This window comes from Ctenopharyngodon idella, chromosome 12, assembly GCF_019924925.1.
Source record: "Ctenopharyngodon idella isolate HZGC_01 chromosome 12, HZGC01, whole genome shotgun sequence".
NCBI lineage: Eukaryota > Metazoa > Chordata > Actinopteri > Cypriniformes > Xenocyprididae > Ctenopharyngodon > Ctenopharyngodon idella.
Genome location: NC_067231.1, coordinates 18,516,773 through 18,540,065, shown reverse-complemented (window position 1 = coordinate 18,540,065; position 23,293 = coordinate 18,516,773). Strand labels below are relative to the sequence as shown.

The window sequence follows — 23,293 nt, the reverse complement described above, 5'->3', positions numbered from 1 at the left end:
TGTAACTTCTGTTGCTGCTCACGGTCAGGGACTATTTTTTCTGGCGGAAGGAAGGCAGAAGGAAGAATTTACTTCATGAAAGTTGCATTGTTACATATTTTTGCCTTTAATATTTGTATTGTGTGGTAACCGTTTTATAAAAGCAATAAGGTACTCAAGGCTAGTGCTGTATCGAGAATAAGTCATGGCTGAAGGGGTTGCAGATACACGATACAGCACAGCCTCTCGTACCTTATTGCTTACATATACTTAGTATGTTGTTTGATTATATACATGCAAGTATAATGACAGTCTCTTTGATAGTTATAATAGCATGTGTTATTTGTTATCTAACATTTAACCAAGATCTGAATGTGATGTTTATGTAAATTAACTGAATGTTATTAACATTATGATGAGTGGAGCGAGGCTGAGAACTGTGGGAGTGAAGGGATGCCGGTGATGTGATTGTTAATGAGAGACACCTGTGCACCACACTGGCCTTGCTCCGCTTCAACGGCTCTCGGCCCCACCCCACTTGTCACAAAAATTTTAAACTACTTACTTGAAAAATGAGTTTGTTTACTTAAAACATTTGAGGAAACTCATTACCTCAAAACATTTGAGTATTCTGAACTTATTGAGTTTTACAGTGTATTATATTTACATATTTATCCGTGTACACTACTGTTCAAGAATTTGTGGTAATATTTTCTTGTGATATTTTTTTAAATGTTTTATCTTTCAGCAACTATTACTTGCTTCAGTGTCACATGATTCTTCTAATATGCTGATCAATGTTGAAAACAGTTGTTGCGCTCAATATTTTGGTGAAAACGCGATTCAAAGATTCTTTGATTAACAGAAAGTTAAAAAAAAACAGCATTTATGTGAAATAGGAATTTCTGTACTGTCACTTTAATGTTTTTCAAATAATATGTTACTGACTCCAGACTACTGAACAGTAGCGTATGTGCGCAAATAGTTCTCTACAAGTGTCATTCACACAAATTGTCAACCTAATATTTTATATTAATTTGTAATTTTATGGGTTTAACAAGGTGGGAATCACTAAGCTAGATGAGTAAATCTTAGACAAAAAATTCACAATATTTCAATTTTAGCCATTTATTTTCTGACATCATAAAACAAAAGAAAAAGATTTTCCAATGTAAGAAAAATAACTGTGATTTAATCAAGTGCACTTCAACAAAGTGTCCGTAGAAGCTGTACACCTTGCTTTGTGAAGTGAAGACATGAATCAAAAATATAATCCATCTTCAGGATAAGGCTTTAAGGTGGGATGTTTAGACAGCCTGTGTCATGTGAATGCATTCAATTGACCTCCATTTCAAGCGTTCTGTAATTCCATTCCTGATTAAGTCAAATTAAAACAAAACCAGAATTCTGTCATTTAGCCACATCAAGTACCCCCCTAACTCAAAATGTTAAACATAATTTGAGAGTGTGAACATTTGTGCCAAACTCTCCTGCCAAATTTGCAACTGCTGAGGTTTCCATGTCCTTTACAACAAACAAGTGGTCAATCATCTACAATATCACATTACAGCAACAACACAAAGCATACAGGAGTAAAAGACTGCACATAGACGATATAGAGTTACGTTTAGTGAGCGGCGTGCACATATGAATGCAGCTATGTGCTTATACACGTGGACAAAACAAATTTCGACGCAAAAATGCTCCACAGTGCTTCACGTATGCATATGGACATGTAAGTTTAATTTAGACACCTTAGACAGTTCATGTTCAGTCTTGGGTAGTGTTCTTTTAACATCAGTGCTATTGAAAATATTAGATAAAAACAATCACATATTGATAATGGGACATAAATACAAAATGACCAAGCAGCATTGTGATTCATTGTTAAATACTATTGACATCATATAAGCCATATAGTGGTACAACCATTTTCATTTAATCTTCCCTGTATAATTACATTGTTTACAATTTCTATACACCGTGTAACATACAATCGGATACATATGAATAAAAGGCAATACATAGCAGGACAGTTTGTGCAAACCACACGGGTTAACAACAGCAGATGGCAGTGTTTCTCCTTCCACAGATCCATTTCAGAAAAGGGTGTGTTCCTCATCTGAAGCATTGAAGCCAACAGCGCCAGCAAACACATTTTATGTTGAAATTTCCAAATATGCTTATTCAAAATGCGCCATTGTTGCTTTTTGAGGTTAAAAGTTGCTGCTAAAAACTCTAAAAGAACAGACAGATTTCAGTTTAGACGTCTGATAATGACTGATAAGCTCCCAGTTTGCTTGCCATTGGCACAGACCATCCTCATTGGTTCACGTTTTTTTATGACGGCACACAGGGTTCCATAGCTACAGTTGGTTAGGTTGTATAAAGCCTAGGTCTCCAGATTATAATAAAGGAATGTTTATAGTTTGAATGCTTTCATACATAAATGTATTTGTCAATTTTAAATATTCTTAGACAAAACCCCAAAGATAAAGTACAGTAGAATGAATGCTGTGAGATAGCCTGCAACAGTGTTAGCTGTGAATCCTATAATACAATAAAAATGATTTTTAAAAAGAAAATAATATAGCAAAACACACCACCCTCTATCACAGTGAAAAGAAAAACAGGACAATATGGAAGCTTTTAGCAAACAATAAGGTGTATGAAACAATGGGTAAATGTGCAACGGCATTCATGATATTTTAAAGTAAAGTGAATGTTGAATACAATATATTAGATATTTCTATTGTTAATAGATACTGGTCATACACAAATATTATGGACAATTCATATACATTCATATATGTCAACATCTAAATATGTATATACAAGTATAGGCTATATATCTGGAATATAGAAATATAAAAAAGAGGCATAAGTAGTGCTTTGTGTTATAATCTAGCCTACGATTTGTATGATAGTATTTCCCCTCGTTTATAAATATTCAGAGGCCCCGGGGCTATAGTATTAGGTTGATCAAATTTGACAATAGAAATTAGATAATTTCAAAAAGCTACATGTTTGAAACTGTCGCATGCACTTATTCCAAATGATGTTCATGAACATCAAACTGATGTTGGTTCTCTTTAAAGGGGTCATATCATGAGAAACCACATTTTTTGGGGTTAACCGGAATCAAAAACACTCTTTACTGAAGCCAAGCTAAAAAATGTCTCATTTTGAAATGTTTAACATCAAAAAAGCCAATATTTTAACATTTACACATCAACATGGCCCAACCAGTCCTGGAAAAGCTATATGGACAGACAAAGTAGGATTGATACTGTTATTTCTAAACACTAGAATAACTACCGATAAGAGAAATGTTCTGTGCATTGTTGTATTTCAGTCTGATCTGAAAACAGCATATTTCAATGCGGACTGTTTTGTGAGCCTGCTGCAAAGATGCTGTACAACCATCAGTAACTCATCAATCTAACTAGTTTCATATGCAAAGAGGATGCTTACATAGAAGTCTTAAAGGCACAGCCGCAAAAACGGCCTGTTTAATCTGACTAAGGTTATAAGTGGACCTCGGGGGAAATTATTAAATGATAAAAATATGTATGATATGACCCCTTTAAAACATGAAACACGCCAGCAGTTCAACAAAACGCATCAATTCCAGTGCTGAAGCGATGCTGTTTTAAAGACAAAGCTGGCCCCGAAGTAAACCTACTCTAATTCAACAGCTATCTTTAAATATTTACGCTCCACAGACGTCACTGACACGCTTTGCACTCCTTTCTGTGATCTTTAAACTAGCAATGTAAAGGCGCACTAAGCCTCTGGGTAACAAACCTTGTGTAAGGGCACATCATTAGGCAGTTGGGATGGCAAAGGCTCTCCACCTATCGGACGTGTCTCTCTGGTCAAGGCTGACTGTGATCTTGTGGTGGACAAAATGTGGCATGAGACTTGGCAGTGAGAGACAGTGATTCCAGAGTAAAGAGATCTAATGGGGCTGATTCATTATCACTGCTGCATAGAACCGGGTTGAACCTGTTTGTAGCGTCTGTTGAATCCGAGCTACAACATACGGTTGGCTTGTTGTAGATATATCTTGTTGATTGTATGCTACTATTTGTGGAATGTTAATTTATCTTGTGTTGAAAGAGTGAATGAGCTGTGTGCTGGTACACAACAGTTTTGTCCTCCTGTTTAGTCCTGATTTAAAATGCTGGAAAGCCATCAAAAAATCTGGCCATAGTTCTGTAAATTAGTTAAAAGGTGTATTTTCATGCTTTTTTTTTATACCTAAATATCATATTCCTCCACATACAAATAGGAAAGGAATGAACAATCGCAGTATAGGAGCCTATTGGATGATTGTGCTATACTTTACAGATGACGATTGGGCTAATATGCTCCAAAAGTTGAATTTGTTAGATATACAAATAGTTGGCAATTGGAATGCTTTAGGTGTACCTGGTGAAAAACAGACACTGATTATCATGGGAAATATGCAAAAACAAAACAGTTGTGATGACATATAAAATGCTACCCTTGCTCCTTCTACAGCCTTAATTATTCAGATATGCCAGTAAATTTCCCTTTACCAGCCAGCTGGAGGCAGGAGTAATTATTCAGGATACTGACAACACCTCGTGTGAGTGTGTATGTGAGAGTGTGTGTGTTTGAATACACTTTGTATACCTCCATGCATATGCTCTGGATGTATGTATACATTCTGTTAATATACTTGGACAGGAAATATTGTGCACACTAGTTTGACTGTGTGTGCCTGCATTTGAGAGTATACGTGGGGGTAGAGCACATTCTATCATTTGGTCTTCAACTTGCCCTCCTTCGCCAGCTTTTCATTGAGTTGGCATAGCTGGCAGAGGAATCCATCATTCGGGCCGATCTCTCTCTTGTGTCTTACTGTAGCTGTGGCAACTCGTACATCCATCTTGTGACGGAGCATGAGGTAAGCGATGACGATAGTGGGCGAACGGCTGTAGCCCTCACGGCAGTGAACATAAACCTTTCCTAGAAGAGAGAAAAAAAAAAAAAAGATTTAAAAAGGCAGAATTTGGAGTGCTACCCAAGATTTCATCCTTTGAGGATACAAATGTGGCCTCTGCCGCAACATCCGTCATTTCATCGCAAACCTTCTCAAGTCAACCTTCAGGCCAAATCCCCTCCAAACATGCAAACACACACGTTCACATTCATTATTGACCTGCCCACTCTCCTGGAGGAATTCACCTTGCCAGCCTCTGCTGTGCTTATTTGGCAGATACAGCAGAGGATCTGAAACCTGATGCCTCCTCCACCAGCAGCCCCGCTTACTTATGTTCTCCTGTGAGTCTTTGTGCTGTTTATGTGTCAAGGAGATAGCCTTCATTGATTCCTAAATCTCTGCTCCCTGTGGATCAATGCAGTGCTACAGATATGCAAAACTACATATTTTCAAAATCGACTAGCCAGTTGGTTCCTAAGGATGTGCATGTTCACATAGAATGTGTTCTTGGGCCGGCTGCACCAGCTGGTACAAATCATCTTGCTCGGATGGACAATATTAATTGAATTGAAATAATATTTCATGTCTTTAAAGGATTAGTTCACTTTCAAATGATAATTACCCCAAGCTTTACTCACCCTTAAGCCATCCTTGGTGTATATAACTTTCTTCTTTCTGATGAACACAATCTGAGATATATTAATAAATATCCTGAAGCATCCAAGCATTATAATGGCTGTGAGTGGGATCAATGAGTATGAGCTAAAGAAAGTGCCTCCATCCACATCCATCCATTATAAACGTACTCCACACGGCTCCGGAGGGATTAATAAAGGCCTTCTGAAGCGAAGCGATGCATTTGTGTAAGAAAATATCCATATTTAACAAGTTATGAAGTAAAATCACCTTCTGTATTCAAATTACGGAAAAAAAGAACTGGCATCGCATCAGTTAAGCTTTTTCCGTAAGCTGAATAGGGAAGGAGTAGGACTTAGAATACGGAAGGTGATCTGGCGGAAGCTAGACATTTTACTTCATAACTTGTTAAATATGGATTTTTTTTTTTACACAAACGCATCGCTTCGCTTAGAAGGCCTTTATTAACACCTCCTGGAGCCGTGTGGAGTACGTTTATAATGGATGGATGTGGATGGAGGCACTTTCTTCAGCTCATATCCCGCTCACTGCCATTTTAAAGCTCGGATGCGTCAGGATATTTATTAATATATCTCCAATTGTGTTCATCAGAAAGAAGAAAGTCATATATACCTAGGATGGCTTGAGGCTGAGTAAAGCTTGGGGTAATTTTCATTTGAAAGTGAACTAATCCTTTAAGTCTATTCACAGCCAGCGATATTTCTCTGAAAAAGTTGTTAAGTGTGTTTTTTTAATTTTCTGATGTGTTCTTATGGACCAGTGTCCACTTCAGGCTCTTTACGAATTTGAGAAATAATAATTAAAGGGCTACAGGCAGGACAGTGCAAATTATCTGGCTTTTTAATAGCATGCCTAGGAATTAAGTGTATTGTTGAATTAAATGTTAATTTAACCAGTGTTTAAGTCATTATATTAACTGCTTTAAAATACATGCTGTTAACCAAACCACTGTCAAATAATTTAAATTAAGTGTTTGAATTAAAACAATATTATCTAACACATAACATAATAACATAACAGCAGTGAATAACTGTATAAGGCAAATTAAAATGTATGCTCATACCTTAAAAAAGCATAAATCTTATTCAGATTTTAGAATGAGCGCTATTATAGCGATATTTGCAGTATATGTAGCTTACTCACAGTTGTAATAAGCAGGGAAAATTCCCGACATTTAAAAGTATTGTGTGTTACTCACTTAATAAAGTAACTAACTGCGTTACTTTTTATGTAAAGTAATGTGTTAGCATTTTTATCTTTATGCACACATTACTTTTTCTCACTTAGGATGGGCTTGCTTGTTTGTTTTTTAATTAAAAAAGTTCTATTTTGGGCAAATGTAAAGGCCCTTTTGCACAATAAGTGAAAAGAATAAGCCTGTCAGAAGGAAATGCAAATTCACGCCTGAACAGTAGAGGGCGCAGCTCAAACCTCTTAGCTGTGGATTGCCATTATGGATTGCAAAAGAATAGGACACAGGATGAGAAAGTTCAAACTCTTACTTCAGCAATGTCAAAAAAAAATAGACAAAAATGTGATGTTTAATAGTTTGCTTAACAGTATGGTTGAACTGGATCATCAAAAGTCAGCAGCAAAGACACTGGTTAATAAAGTGAGATTAAATACATAAAGTATATTTGTTATTCAACATTTAATTATTGCAGGTTTGCGTAATATTCTGACGAAGGGTGTACATAAATGGGAAAACTAAGGGCCCTATTTTAATGATTTAAGCACATGGTCTAGAGCGCACGGCGCAAATGCACTTGGGGCGTTTCCGAATCCACTTTTGCTAGTTTAAGTATGGGAAAAATGGTTGGCGCGCATGGTCTAAAAGGGTTGTCCCTATTCTCTTAATGAGTAATGGGTGTGTTTTGGGCGTAACGTGCAATAAACCAATCAGAGTCTCATCTCCCATTCCCTTTAAAAGCCAGTTGCGCTCGCGCCATGGCAGATTTACATGGCGGAATTTGTAAGCGGAAACACTGAACGCTTTTCTAGTAAGGAAACGGATAATGGTTTAACCTTTAACCTTGCGCACAAGCAGACCATCTACAGGAAAATCCAGACTCCACCAAAGCATTTTTATCTTTATGCACACAATAATAATCTTTTACAGTGTAATCCTTTTATTTTTAATATTTGGCATGTTTGTGTGCTGCTGCGCATCCCTGTGTGTATAATAAGCAGAGTGTATGCGCATATAGGCGCATATTACTAACGCTCTCTTTAAATAACAAAACAAATATTGCACCATTGACTTTAGACCAGGTTTCAGTTGGTCAGTGGCGCAGTCTATTTCAGTTGCCTCAAAATAGTAACGCGCCTGAACACACCTCGTTTTCAGACCAGAACGCCCACGGGCGCAAATGCATTTGCTACATGGTGCAGGACGGGAAAATGATAACTGTGTCGGGCTGAAACTAGCAAAAACACTTGTGTTGCGCCTTGCGCCGCATTGCGCCGGGTGAATGATAGGGCCCTAAGATATTCTGTTGTAAATTTAAAAGTAATGCTTTACTAGTTACTTGAAAAAAGTAATCTGATTATTTAACTCATGTTACCCCCAACATGACCATAGCACCGTGAATGGCATCTCAACTATTTAACTAAAACATTTATCTATTTTTATTTGACACACCATTTTACTGTTAAACATCATGCTGCAAGAGCCTCAAAAAACAGCGAGAGACATTACACATCGGCCAGAGACATTATTTTGCATGATGTCATTCACATAAAATGCATTTTTGCATTTAATTCTGCTGCTTTCTATGATAACGTGCTTGACGGACTATTGCGCTCACATCTTTTGCTCCATCTCGCATAACAAGGTTTTCTAAAATCATGGCCCTCAAGTTAAAAAAGTTAAACTTTTAACAAACGTATTTCTAAACCTTGCATTTTTTTTTTCCATTCACTGCCCTTTGTCACATTTTTAAATGCAAAAACTTGCTCTGTGTGAATGACAAATTACCATCTAAACTGTACTCTGGAATTTGGCCTCTCAATTCTAATCACTGAAACATAAAATTGCAAGACCATGCAATTTTTTTGTGTCACTTTTTGACATCAAGGATGAATTATGTACAAGTGAGATTTCCCACAAAATTAAGACCCTACTGCTCAAGATAATTAATCATTTTAGGTTCATCGTATAGGAAAGGCAAGAATAATGTTTTTTTTTTTTTTTTTTTTTTTTTTTTTTAGGTACTCAAAACGAAAGAAAAAAGAAAAAGAAAAAAGAAAATCCTCCGCAGTGCACCTTTAAAGCATCTACGCTTAAAAACAAGAAAGAATCTAAGACTAGTCGACAAATCTGCCATCGTGACCCACCCCTATGCAAACACACCTGAACAAGCTAATCAAGGTCTGAAGAGAAGCTACAGGCAGATGAGTTTTTATCAGGGTTGGAGCTAAACTCTGCAGGATTGTGGCTCTCCAGGACTGGAGTTCGCCACCCCTGGTCTACAACTACAAAAACCATCATGTTTACACAGCACACACAACGCCTCTGCACCTCACTCCTGATTTCTCTCAACATGGAGACAGGAGAGGTGTACACAAATGGGAAAACTAAGGGCCCTATTTTAATGATCTAAGCACATGGTCTAAATCACACGGCGCAAGTGCACTTGGGGCGTGTCCGAATCCACTTTTGCTAGTTTAAGTACGAGAAAAATGGTTGGTGCGCATGGTCTAAAAGGGTTGTCCCTATTCTCTTAATGAGTAATGGGTGTGTTTTGGGCGTAACGTGCAATAAACCAATTAGAGTCTCATCTCCCATTCCCTTTAAAAGCCAGTTGCGCTCACCCCATGGCAGATTCGCTATTTACATGGCGGAATTTGTAAGCGGAAATACTGAACGCTTTTCTAGTAGGAAACGTATAATGGTTTAACCTTTAACCTCGTGCAAGAGCAGACCATCTACGGGAAAATCCGGACTCCACCAAAGCATTTTTATCTTTATGCACACAATAATAATCTTTTACAGTGTAATCCTTTTATTTTTAATATTTGGCATGTTTGTGTGCTGCTGCCCATCCCTGTGTGTGTAATAAGCAGAGTGTATGCGCCTTGTGCACCCGCATATCTAAACTGTACTCTGGCCTCTCAATTCTAATCACTGAAACATAAAATTGCAAGACACATGCAATTTTTTTGTATGTCACTTTTTGACATCAAGGATGAATTATGTATAAGTGAGATTTCCCACAAAATTAAGACCCTACTGCTTAAGATAATTAATCATTTTAGGTTCACCGTATAGGAAAGGCAAGAATAAAGTTTTTTTTTTTTTTTTTTTTTTTTTTTAGGTACTCATGTAATGGAATCCTGCAAAAAAAAAAAAAAATCCTCCGCAGTGCACCTTTAAAGCATCTACGCTTAAAAACAAGAAAGAATCTAAGACTAGTCGACAAATCTGCCATCGTGACCCACCCCTATGCAGAGCATATTTTTAAAACAGATTCAGTGTGACTCAGAGGCAGCAGGAGCACTCAGACCTTTATCCCTCCCACTGCTCATTGTGATTCAGACTGCAAATTCACCAGATGACATCAAGCCCACTGTAAGCATGGCTGTCGCAAATGTCACAGCTGAGCTCAGCCGGGCTGCGAAGTGGCAGCATATATTCTAGAGGTTTTGTTTCAGCTTAAGCTCTCAGTGAAAAGATTAGTGTCCTCCCTCGACCCAGGCATGCCGTCTGATTTACCGCTTACTGGGCTCCTGCTGCCAAGATGACTTGCAATTAAGACGCTTTATAATTGCTCCTCTGTGTTAGAGATGGCATAAAATCCATGCCATAAAAGATGGGTTTAAATGCACCAATTAAAACGACTGGTGTGAGATATCTAGGGATAAAATTTGTGCATAGGGACTATACCAGATCCACTTTGGGATACATTATTATCCATGGATACATATAACATTTCAATAAATCTACTGTATTCTTTCCTTTCATTTTTTACGTCCGGACTTTTGTTTGTACTTTGTGCAAGAAAAGGATAAAAAACAATGATAAATACAAGAATGCTGGCATAAGGGAAAAGGGTTGGTGTAAAAAAAAAATAAGCAACTTGGCTTGTTAGAGAAAGGTCAAGTTATGAATACCACAACATAGTCATCATGTAAGTATTTTATCTCCGCAAAGACATTTCTGGCTTAATACTTCATGAATTATCAACAATCTGTGTTATTTTAAATGGTCTGAACCAGATTTCTGTAATATCTTGGGATAGTATTGTTGTTGAATGGGAAATGCTTTCTTTACAATTAATTTACATACTCTAGGTCTAAAGAAGACAAAAAAAGTTACAAAAATAGAAAAAGGACGAGCAGCTAACCTTTTCCATGTGCCATAGCCTTATCAATGAAGTCTGCCGCTTCCTCAAAGAAGGCACTGATGTTGAACTGCTCAGTGTCATTGGCCTGTATGCCGTGGTATGTGATCCCAGTTCCTGTGTAGAACTCTGCATTGGTGTTCACATGCATAAAAGAGTTTCCCTCTGCAACATTCAGTATGTGTGTCACACCCAGCCGCTGCAGACGCATCACATTCTGGGCCACAAACCTGGGGAGCAGAAGCAAAGCACGTGTGAAGCTCACCTGGAACAAACAAACCAATTTTGTAATGTTTTAAGGCAGTGTTGTAATTGAGACCACCTCCTTTAAGTCAAGACCAGAAGTGTGTTGAGACTGAGTCAATGAAACCAAGACCATGAAAATATGACCATATTGTTCATTTTCAATGAAGCCCCGTTCACGCTGCCAGCAACTTGCAGCAACAAAGCGATATAAATCTGAATCGTGACTAGATGTGGGCGTGTTCAGTAATACAAAGTTCATAAAAAGTATACTTTATAAAAAGTAAGAACATGAATAATCATCTTAAATGGTGGTGATGTTCATAAACATTACTAGGCCACTTCCAGAGGTAGTCGAAAATGCATTTGACCGGATTGCTTTCATACAGCTCATGTGGTCGAATGTGTTCCAACAGCGCAAAAGACCGCCTACTCTCCGCCTACTGACCTAACGTGTAAACATTATGGGAAGCGTGCTAGCCAGACAGGATTTAAAGTTTGTCGGCTAAAGACCCAAGTTTGGTTTGAAGACAAAAAATGTACCAAGCACAATGTTCTCTCACCATTCCTTATTTCTAACACGCACTTACAGCGTTCGCCATGGTCTTGTGGCTGTTAGAGCAGAAACGAAAGCTGATGTTTTTCCGTCGTCTCCGGGCGTGTTCATATGTAAATTGCATGAGCTTATTTTGTCCATTAGATTGAAAGATTTGAAAAAACCTATACATTTACCCGGAAGTGCTGAACATAAACAGCGTAGGAGAATGACACAGAAGAGAAGATATTGTTGAATAAAGTCGTTATTTTTGTTTTGTTTTTGCGCACAAAAAGTATTCTCGTCACTTCATAAAATTAAGGTTGAACCACTGCAGTCACGTATTTTAACAATGTCTTTAGTACCTTTCTGGTGCTCAACATGCAGCGTCTACCAATAGGAGTGAAGAATTTGTCTCTGCCCACAGTGACACAATTTTTAAAATGCATATGGAAAACCATGTCTTTGAAATTGTTGGCATTCATTTCTGGCAGCAAGAAAGCTGAATCTTTGACCAAAAAAATTAAATGCCTGTTTACACCAAGGAAGATAACTATAACGATAAATATATTCGCGTCCACACCAATGCACGATAATGTTGTTTGTTATAAGTACATGCTCCAGTTATGATCTCTGCTTCTTTAAATGCTCAAACTCTTTAAAGCAAAATGGATTCTGACTGGCAATGTTTTTATCATTCATCAGCTAATAAAAATAGTTTTGAAAGGGATTCCAATTATTGTGGTGTAAACTAGAAAGATTTTTAAAACTGTATCATTATAGTTATTGTCCTTTGTGTGAATGGGCCTTAACACCTTATTTTTACCAGCACTATGTCTCAATTGTAAAATTGCTGGCAGTGTAAACAGTAGGGGTGCAACGGTTCTCGGTAAAAAATCGAACCGTACCGTTCTCCACTTACGGTTCGGCACGCACTTGCACCCCGGTTCATTTCGAATGACTACACATCAAGGTTTGTTGACAATAGCAACGTGTAAAACAGACAGAGTTCGGATAATGTATGTTTCAGTCGATGAATACGCATTTTGGCTTCCCAAAATGTTACAAAAGTCATGATGAAAGCGTGAACAAAACTGTCACTCTCTGTAAACTTGGTTCACTGCGAGTGCCGTATGCTCGAATATGAGCAGTCATTTACGGCGTCATCACCCGGGTGTTGATGGCGCACAAGCGCAGGTGAGACCTGAACAGCGCACGTTGCTATCTGTGTTTAAACTAAACTCATTTAAGCCTTGCTAATTTAAACATTAAAGAGCAAAACGCGAAAGAGAACTCGCGCGTGCTGTGAGAAGATTTGTGTCTGCACTCATCTGAAGCGCGCACGCCCTTTATCTCAGACAGCGCGCAAATATGGAGTTCTCTTTCAAGTCATGCGTTTGAACGGACAAATTCACACAAAAATTATGTCAACAGGCCCGTCTTGGCAAGTATCCTAACAAATATAGTCGGTTATGTCTTGAGTGAATGTGTAACAGTCGAAAAAATCGTGCATTGTGTTTTAAAGGGAAAGAAGCCTATTCCTGCTGCCTGTGTTTTTAATGTTAATTAAACAACAAATGACAAATAAATCACTCACTGCTCTTGACTGAATAGCTTTTGTAACTAAATAATGATTAATCTTTATTTAATTTATACAGTAAAGATAACATGCAGTGTTATTTTATATTTGATTATTTTATTTATTTTCTGTACCTGAAAACTACTGTTAGTTACCTGAAAAGAGCTGTTTATTTTATTTGAATCTTTGCTCTATTGTATTGATTTGTGCTGTTGCTTGTAGTTTGATTATTTGTTCTTATTTTCTTTATTTTAATTTTGACAGTAGTCCTTTTTTCCCTGAACATAGCACATACCGAACCGTACCGAAACCGTGAGCCTAAAACCGTGATACAAACCGAACCGTGAGCAATTTGAACCGTTGCACCCCTAGTAAACAGAGCATTATTTGCAAATATATTTTTAAAGGTATTTTAAAATTGAATGACGTTTCTCGTGTTCTTTCACTGCTAAATACCTTGTAATCATTAATTCTTCATAAACTCTTACGTAACCCCTTTTGTAACGTACAAGTTTTATCCATTTGCGATAAACAATGGCAATCTGCGCATCCTCAACAAACCCAAGACCCTGCCAACCCCACCCAAAAAGCCCCAACTACAGAATGGTTTTCTGTGTCTAGTTTGAGACTGATTGGAGTGAATTGTGGAGCCGCTTTTAGTTGGCAGAGATGTCGGCCGATGTCAGAGGGCCCCTGGAGACAGCCGTGTTCTAAACCAGAACAGACACACCAAGGAGATCTTGGCTGCCGCCCAGAGGCATACAAAGAGCCATAGGCGTCCAGCGTAGTGCCCAAAATAGGACTTTAAGTCCACAGAGAGAGAAAACAAGAGATGAGAAGAGAGCGGAGCAGAATGCTCTGACATGTAGTTGCATTGTCTGTATTTTGCTTTAGCACCTGGAACTCTTTCATCTTTGTCTGCTAAAAATCCAGCCTCTTTATGTCTCTCTCGTCCACTCCTCAGCACAATCCCTCTTAACAATGCAGTAGATGAAAGACTGCACATGTGGAGAATATATGTATACATATATTTTATTATTTTAGGTATTTTAGGTATTACTTCCCTAAAATAATATATGACACTGTATTTCCACAGTATTTCAAAAGAACACCCTAAATAAAGATAAAGTCTGCAGCCCTTTTGGTTTATAACTGGAGGATGTAGCAGCCCATCAGTCTCTGTTTCTGCCAGCAGCGCAGGCTCTTCAGTGGTGATGAAGTGATGGACTCTGATGCGCCGCCCAACACCCATAATTCAAACTCTCCCCTAACCAGTGAGACTCTGTCTATATGGAGCCTTTGCAGATTGTGGTCATATTTCTCCCTGTGTTTGTATATGTATGTGTGTATGCATGTGCATGAGAGAGAGAGAGATAGAAAGAGAGAGAGAGAGACAGAGAGAGAAAGTGTTTGCTTTGCATCTTGTTCACCTGTCCTGCACTCTGTTCACTGCAGTCCCTTTACATGCATTATTAATGTAAGTCTTACAAAGAGTGGTGTGCTATGAAAAAAGTGGCCCATTGCCCCATACTGCACCTTTACCTAAGGTAAAAGGTCCAAATCGCTCTGGATGTTTCTTTCAACATGAACTGATAAAATTTTTTTAGTAGTGATAAGGACACACAAATGCTGAAAACATCATCAATTCTAGGATTTTAATTATTATATATAAACATAATGACTTTGTATTACTAAAGAAAGTATCATAGATCATATCCTACAATCATAACACTAACTGAATGATAATCCCAAAGATTTGGCACACTCTTATATCTGCACTCAGTTTATTAATGTGCTGTATTGGCAAGAATCTGAACAAACAACAACAGTGCAGTACGTGCTGAAAACAATGTGGACATTCAGTCTTATCTAGATGGGTAATTATGGATGGGATCATCTCATTTCAGACATTATGCTTTTGTAATACTAGTCCTAATATAATACATTGTAAATCACTGTGCATTATAATACATGTGCAAAATGTACTTTTTTGTGCATACTGTGCATATTGTGTAGGAGGAAAAACAGCAGAATTTGTTGTGCAAGGTTTACTTCTCTGTAAAGTGTATTCTATAAAGTTGTCTATTTATCATACAGGTAGATGTGTTCATTGTGTATTTTGCTTATATTGTAGACTTGTATATCTATCTATCTATCTATATATCTATCCATCCATTACATCAGAATTGAATATAAATAAATCTGGAAGATACAGACAGGGCGGATACAGACATTAGCAGCTCAGTGAGAGTGTTTTGTCAATATCTACAAATGACCACATGTAAATTCCTGCTGCTCGTAGGAGCACAGACTAATCCAGGGACATAAGACTGTTGTTTTATGCTCAAATTGATTGTTACAAAGAGATAATATGCTAATAGTTATCCAATACAATGATGCTTATGTGAGCTGATTCATTAAAGAAATAAGTGACACTGAGAAAATAACTCATAAAACATAATACCATCTATGTCCAAGATGGGTGTGTTGTTTACAGTCTTGCATTGAAAATTAAAGCATTAAACAATACTCCAACCATTCAAAATATCAGTTGCCATTAGTAGATCATTACAGTTTCATTACAGAAATAAACATTATATTCAATAATAAAACATTTTTTATTTATTTGAAATCCGCTCAGAATATTTGAAAACCTAACAGTATTCTGGAGCTAACACAATGGAAGATAACACCTCTGTTAATCTGCCAAACAGGCACAATCATTCACAAACGCTGATAATCACTAAAATGGCCAGATGTTGGACAATTTATGTACCTGGCTAGTGTATAGGTATATTTCAATTTATATTATGTTAAATCATTTACTGAATTGTTATTAAATTACTATTACAATAAGTAATTCTTATATCTTGTCATTCATATTATTAGTCACAAACTATCCATAAGAACAAATATTTTAGGAAACTAATCAGGGATGCGTTTCCCCAAAAGTATCGTTAGCCAACTATGGTCGCAAGTTCCGTTGAATTATGTTGCAACCATAGTTGGCTTGATGTCATGACAACTAATTTCGTCTTATAATTTCTTTGATCTGCCTCAAGTTTGCCTCAAGTGAAGGGCTGTGAATCTTTGAAATGACAGCTATTACAGCAATAATGATGCTAAGTGAGTGACAGGTTATCCCGCCCTCATGCCACTAAACACATTATCACAGAAGAAGAAATGTCACTGCAAGTGTGAGGGGAGTTATTTTGTACGTGGCCTGACATGCGTCATGCTAGGGGTGGGCGATATGAGCTAAAATTCATATCACGATATTTTCCACTGTCCAGACGATATCGATATTATATCGCGATATAAGAAAAAAAAATTGGAATCACATTTTAGTAGACCTTAGTTAAATTGCAGGCAATATATATATATATATATATTATCTAGGGGGTGGGAAATGGAATCTTTAGGCACCTCACGATCCGATCCAATTCTGATTCTAGGAGTCACGATCCGATTCCAAAAGGATTCTTGATACTTTTTTTTTTCTTATTAATTAATTTGCTTATTAATTGCTTTTAATTACATATGGAATTAAAAGTAGCTTATTTTGTATTTTTTAACTTTTAATTATTTACATTAATACAACTGTATGTTAAGAATTTTATATAGGGGCATATATAAAGTTTCAAAACAAGCGAGTCGCCTAGTAAATAATAATGAGGAACAACGAAACATTACAAGCAATAAAGAGTGCTTTCAGAACATTTACCTTTCAAGAGCTGTGAGTGATTTTTTACTCTCTTAGATTTATGGTTGTTTGATTATTACTGATGCCATAGCGGGAAGTCTAATAAGCTGCATCCAGACTATGTACAGATCTTTTGAAATATAAGAAGTTTCTGTCCTGTATGATTAATAAAATGAAAATAGTGGCTAGCAAACAAAAACAATCTCTAGCATTAATATTGCAAGTGGTGTTTTGTTGTCTCACTAATTGCGTCATCAGGTTCTGTGCTCCTATTGGTTTTTGATTCGACAGGTGTCGTAGGAGGTTGTGCCTCAAACTTCTGACACGGCTGTCGGCGAACATGAGCGATCAAAGACTTAAGAATTTGGCCGAGAATCAGAGGAATCTATTAGGGTTCTCAAAATTTGTCTCAGGTGGCCAATTTGTGGCCAAAATTGTACAGTGTGCACCCGGCTTTACTTAAAACGAGGGAACGAATTAGTAAAACGTGCTGATGTAGCCTATTATTAGTTCACAAGTTCACACTTACAAATAATCAGATAGTAAATAGTATGCGTATTTGGCGTGCTGTCCAAGGAGAGGTCTCCGAGCTCGGTATTTGGCCCGAACCCAGAGTACTCCCCCCGTTTTCCAGTTAGGAAAGTAACAAGGCAAATGTGAGGAGACGGGGTGGTGGAGGGATGCTGCAAAACTGTCGAGGAATATGAGTGAGTTGACTGTGTCTATATATATGCTTTCACTCATGCTGATTGGGTAGATATGTTGATTACTGATTGCTAACAGTTGGCTGAAACGACATGATGATTAGTCAGATTATTTGAACGTTGCTCCTCCCGAATTTTGTTATTAAAACATTAAGTTGTGGGAACAAATTGTTAATTTGTGGCCATGATATACTTATTTTTTCCCGCATGTCACGTGAGGGGCTCCGTAATTTTGATTAAAGAATTTTTTTTTTTTTTTTTAATTGTCAATTTGGATTTCATGGTGACTTTAAACCTGAAAATAAATTAACTAACATAATCTGACTACCTTTATAGTTTTTTGGATTATCTTAAAACCACCATGCAAATAGTGGAGACAGTGGACTTGTCACAGAAGTTGAGTCCAAAGTCCCAATTATACAAATGTTTATTTTCTTTAGCACAAGATTTAATCATCTTTCAAGATTGATGCAGTTAAATCGGCAGGAATTTTAATATGTGAATCGAGAAAACTGACTCATTAAAATCCCTAGAGCTCGTTTTCTCTTTGTATGAGAGAGAAAATATGCACTTAATATGCATTAGTAATAATTTAATACAAAGAAACACGTGACTGATGTCGAAATGAAGTGATTTTGTAACCAGTGATCTCAGAGAGATAGCGAGATGTTACCGATAGAGGACGGTCGTGGAGAAAGAAAAGCAGCTTCTCTTGCAGTCTGACTCAAACTGACTCTATGTAAACGTTATCAAAATCTCCTGTGGCTTCGTGATTGTTCTCGTAGGTGGAGATGTGACACACTACATTCACAGGTTTGTTGTTTCGCACCTAGACAATGTAAAAGATTCGGATAGTACTGATCCTGCTACAGATCAATTGCCAGTGCCACCTCACGAATCAACACATTTGACCAACAGCTGAAAGCAGATAACTGTCACTGTTTTCCTGCGATCAGAAGCAGAAGGGTCTACATAAGATCGTTTGAACTTACGCATTGCCGATGTAAATCCTGGGAAAGACCTCGTTGAAATGTTGTGCTGGGAGGCTGTAGAAACCGCTGCCGTTTGACAGCAGCTTGTTGAGTTGTTGTACAGTCACCTCGGTGTCTGGTACGGTGACTTCCAGTGGTACCTTCGCGGGGCTGAGATGCTTCTTCATGCTTCTATCCTCCTCCAAAAGCAAAAAAATAAATAAATAAAAATAAAATAAAAAATAAAGAAAGAAACAACAAGTGTCTAGTGATGAAGATGTGACCGCTTTCGATTCCCCAGCATTTTATTTCCCTCCCCTCTCGGTGTTATTTGCGAGCTTTCCTGAACGCACGCTCGCACGGCCGCTCTCTCGCAGGCAGACAGACACACCCGGACTCGCCCACCGGCGGTCTGATGTGATGCTCCGGTGAGGTCGGTAACAGAACTGGCGGAAGATGGCGACAACGCACCGATACACGAGTCAATGAGAGCAGTGTTAAAGGGGACGCTACTCAATCGTCGAATCCATCTACAGTTCAGATAGGTTAGACAGCATTTTACACATTCATGTCACCTGTTGTGCGTAAAACAATGTCCTTAACGGTTATTCTCTACAAGTAATCCGCCCATTGATCTATTAACACGAGAATATAACTGAGCATTAACCCCTCCCTTCATGTGAGGCTAGATTTGTGTGTTAGCTAATTGATGTTGTGACAGGCAGGCTTAATAAAAGTAATTAAGATTATTTATTTATTTCTCTCTCTCCTTTATTAATCCAACAAGTGGCTTTTAACCCACATATTTTCACTCTAAAACTTCATCTACCTGCTTGATTATGTCAAATTTGACAGACACTGAAGTCTATTACAAGTGCTCCCATAAGGAAAACATGTTTTTATCTGGGCCAAAAGTGTATTACAATAGAAAGAAAGTTAACTGGATATTGATAAAGTGGCATAATTTGTGTATGAACATAAAATGTTCCCAAAAGGTCAAACATTTCTGGTATTGCCATCCTTGTGGGGACATTTTGTCCCCACACAACGAAGGGAATACCTGATAGGCCTATATAGCCACAGATAACTGAGATCCTTGTGAAGTTCACATATTAAGTCGGTTTTATATTGTCTTACAATAAATTCACTCAGGATATACAGTGTCTTTAATAGCACACCAATGCTCTAATCACAGGCATTTCATTTGAAGAAATGTATAGTGTTCCATTTTGCCTTTCCTCGGGTGTCATTTTCCAGTTTTGCTGTTTCTACTCATGAACTACTTCCGCCTTGTGCATGAGTAGCATTAAAATAAATAACAATGCATTGTTTCATGAAAGCATGTAAACAAAAATATCCTAAACCCAAATTTGTAATTACCCATTTAACCACTAGAGGGAGCAACAGTACATTTATTAGATTTTAAACAAATCTGCACAGACAGCATATTTAAAAAAAAAAAAAAAAAAAAAAAACTAAATAAATAAAAGCAAACTGGATTAAGGGTCAAAACACAATGAAATAAACTATTTGCTCTGCCTTAGTCATGCATGTTTATTCTAACTTGTCTGACTTCATTCAATCATAGTTTACTGGCTTAATATTCATGTGGAAAAACAGCTTTTGTTACTAGATGAATATGACTTTAGTCCTTTACATTTTATTTGACATTTCTCAAAAATACTGTATATTTAAGTGTAAAACATTTTTATTTACTGAGTGCACCTTTAAATGTCCCCCCCCCCCCCCCCCCCCCCCCCCACTGAAATAACACCACTTAAATTTACTAAACAAAATGCAGGTTTTAAGATATTTTAATTTAAGTACACAAGTGAAATACATAAGTGAAGCGAGCAGCAGTGTCCTTATTCCAGCTGTCTTATGAAAGAGACTCAGCTTGCCACAGAATCCAATAGACGACGTTGGCAGCTGATCAATGAGAGAAGAGTGTTTAGAGCTGCTCTTGTGTCCAATAACAGTTGACCTCTGCTGCGACTTCTGTTCTGCAGTTGCATAAATACAATCAATCTGACTGGTTAGTCTGTGATTATAATTTGGAGCGGTAAACTTAAAGTTACTGTGTGAGGACACTTTTTTATTGGAATGTCAAATCTAAATGTCTTTGTCTGCATACTCTTTGTGACTTTGATGACATGCTATTACAATATTTGACACAATAAGCCTGCCACTGTCTGCTGCCATAGCAATAAAATGAGATGCCATGCAAGTACATAGCAACGAGCCAAAAGATGCCTATTACAATTTATTTCACTTGTGTTTACATTTCTTACTGAGAGAGCGCTTGTGTGGATTTCCCTTTGTAAAATGTAGCCAAAGGCATGATTTGAATATTTGGGAAGCAATATAGGGTTGGAGGAGGGACTGCATCAGTTAAATTGTCTTTTTATTGACAACTTGGGACTCTATGTCCATCCAATTAATCCAGGAAGAAACTAAACCACCTGAGACCCTGACAACACATTATAATACAAGCATGATTTTTTTTTTTACATAATTATTTTGTTCTAATCACTTTTTGATTGTCATGTGTAAAATAATATTATATTTTCTACAGAAAGTTGTAAATTTGAATTTTTTAAAAGAAACATTTACAAAAACATTTACAAATATAAATATTTTGGCTTATTTCTAATATAATATTATTTCTATATATATATATATATATATATATATTTACATTATATATATATATATATATATATATATATATACACACATTATAATATATAATATATATTATGGATTTATATTAACTGTATAATTTCCAGCTTGTTGCTAATTTCCAATTTCCTTTTGTACAACTTAACATTTAAAAATATAAATATTAAATGTAGAAATATTATTTCTTGCAAATATAAAATAATTGTATATTTTTCATATATATATATATATATATATATATATGTATATGTATGTATGTATGTATGTATGAATACTGTATACACACACACACACACACATACTGTTGAGCTTTGTACGTTTGGGTAGCGTAGACCTGTATGTTTGTCAAAGAGACATAATGAACGTTACCCCAGGGAGCAACATGCCCTCATACCAAATCAGCATGTTTGTCTAGAGATCCATAGGGAATGTGACTACACAATTTGCATTTTGATTAGTTGGAGCAATAAAGATATATTGCATGCATATATAAAACAGTCTGCTTTAAACCCTCAGAGTTATGGAGAAAGTTAAATGTCTCTTCCAGAAATGTATTTGGCCCTATTGTTAGACCTAAAAAGAAAATTCAAGCATTCATGAAAAAAATCTTACTGCAGTAGTCAATACCATTTATCAGCCAGGAGGTGGCAGTGGCACTCAGCTCTAGATTTTTAATGGGCATATTTATTCGTGAGAGCACTTAACCACAGCTATGAGGATGAGGTCTAAGCATGTTATTATCATAGCAATTCATGTTTTGCTAAATACAACACAGCAATCATTTTGATTGTGACCTTGGCAATGGCATTTTTACTTTCAGCATTTGCTTTAATCATCACTGTCAGATCCTTCTGGAAGAATATTCGACTAATGACCTTTAGCCGACTAAAGACAAGATAGCCCCCTGAGACAGCACTGCACTATAGGGATTCATGCATAATCTAACCATCTGTTTGCTGAAGCACCTGGAGCAGACTCAGGACATGACAGCAAGAAACAGAGCCTGACTTTGCAAAGGTGATCAGAGACACCAAGAGAGTTTAAGTGACACTGAGACCGACCTCCTTGACAATTGTCAGCTTGTTGTGTTTGGCTGTATAATGGCCGCATGAATCTAACACTTGAGAAATGAGGTCGTGACACTCGTGTTTGTCATTGAGATGAGGTCATCTGGTCCATAGCCTTTTTGTTTAGTTGTCTGCATTAGACCTGAGGATTATAATGTTTATTTTGAGAAAGTGAGGGTTAGAAAAGATGCATTCAGATTTAAGATTGGAGAGATAGCTGTTCTTCTTTAACTGTTAATAAACAACACATATTTTAATGATAGAAACATATTTAGCCCTTACCCATTAAAATTTGACCATGTTGAAAACGAGCATGATTTTTTAAAAACCATTATAGAAGATTTTCTGTGTCCCAGTGCATGTGGTTACATTTGTAATTTTAATCTATGCTGATCTGCACTTTCTTTGAACCCCCCTGCATACCCTCTCCGATTCCACTGGTGCATGACTAAACAGCAGGACGTTTTCTAACCCGAATAACAGGACAGAGCACACAGAATCGCTGCACATCCTATAATGTCTCACACACTGGCTCATTCGTGTTCATCATTAACATGTACTGATTTATGATTTCTTTATATTTTAAGGCTCAGGTCAATGATATTTAATATAAGATCATCAAATAAATTCATACTTAAATTCATCAAGGATGCATTAAATTGATTAAAAGTGACACCAAAGATTTCTATTTTTCAAATAAATGCTGTTCTTTTGAACATTGTATTCATCAAATAATCCTTACGAAATAACTTATTACGGTTTCCACAAAAATATTAAAGGGTTAGTTCACCTAAAAATGAAAATTCTGTCATTAATTACTTACCCTCGTGCCGTTTTACACCCGTAAGACCTTCGTTGA

General features: G+C 37.0%; 1 protein-coding gene across 1 annotated transcript; it reads right to left on the bottom strand.

Moving 5' to 3' along the window:
- Positions 1–1,091: 1,091 nt before the first annotated feature.
- On the bottom strand, positions 1,092–19,135 carry dusp3a (dual specificity phosphatase 3a). Its single transcript, XM_051915156.1, has 3 exons — positions 18,707–19,135; positions 10,954–11,180; positions 1,092–4,977 (listed from the first exon to the last, which is right to left on the bottom strand). Exons 1-3 carry the CDS (start codon positions 18,871–18,873, stop codon positions 4,769–4,771), a joined length of 603 nt encoding a protein of 200 aa, XP_051771116.1. The 5' UTR covers positions 18,874–19,135; the 3' UTR covers positions 1,092–4,768.
- Positions 19,136–23,293: the final 4,158 nt, after the last annotated feature.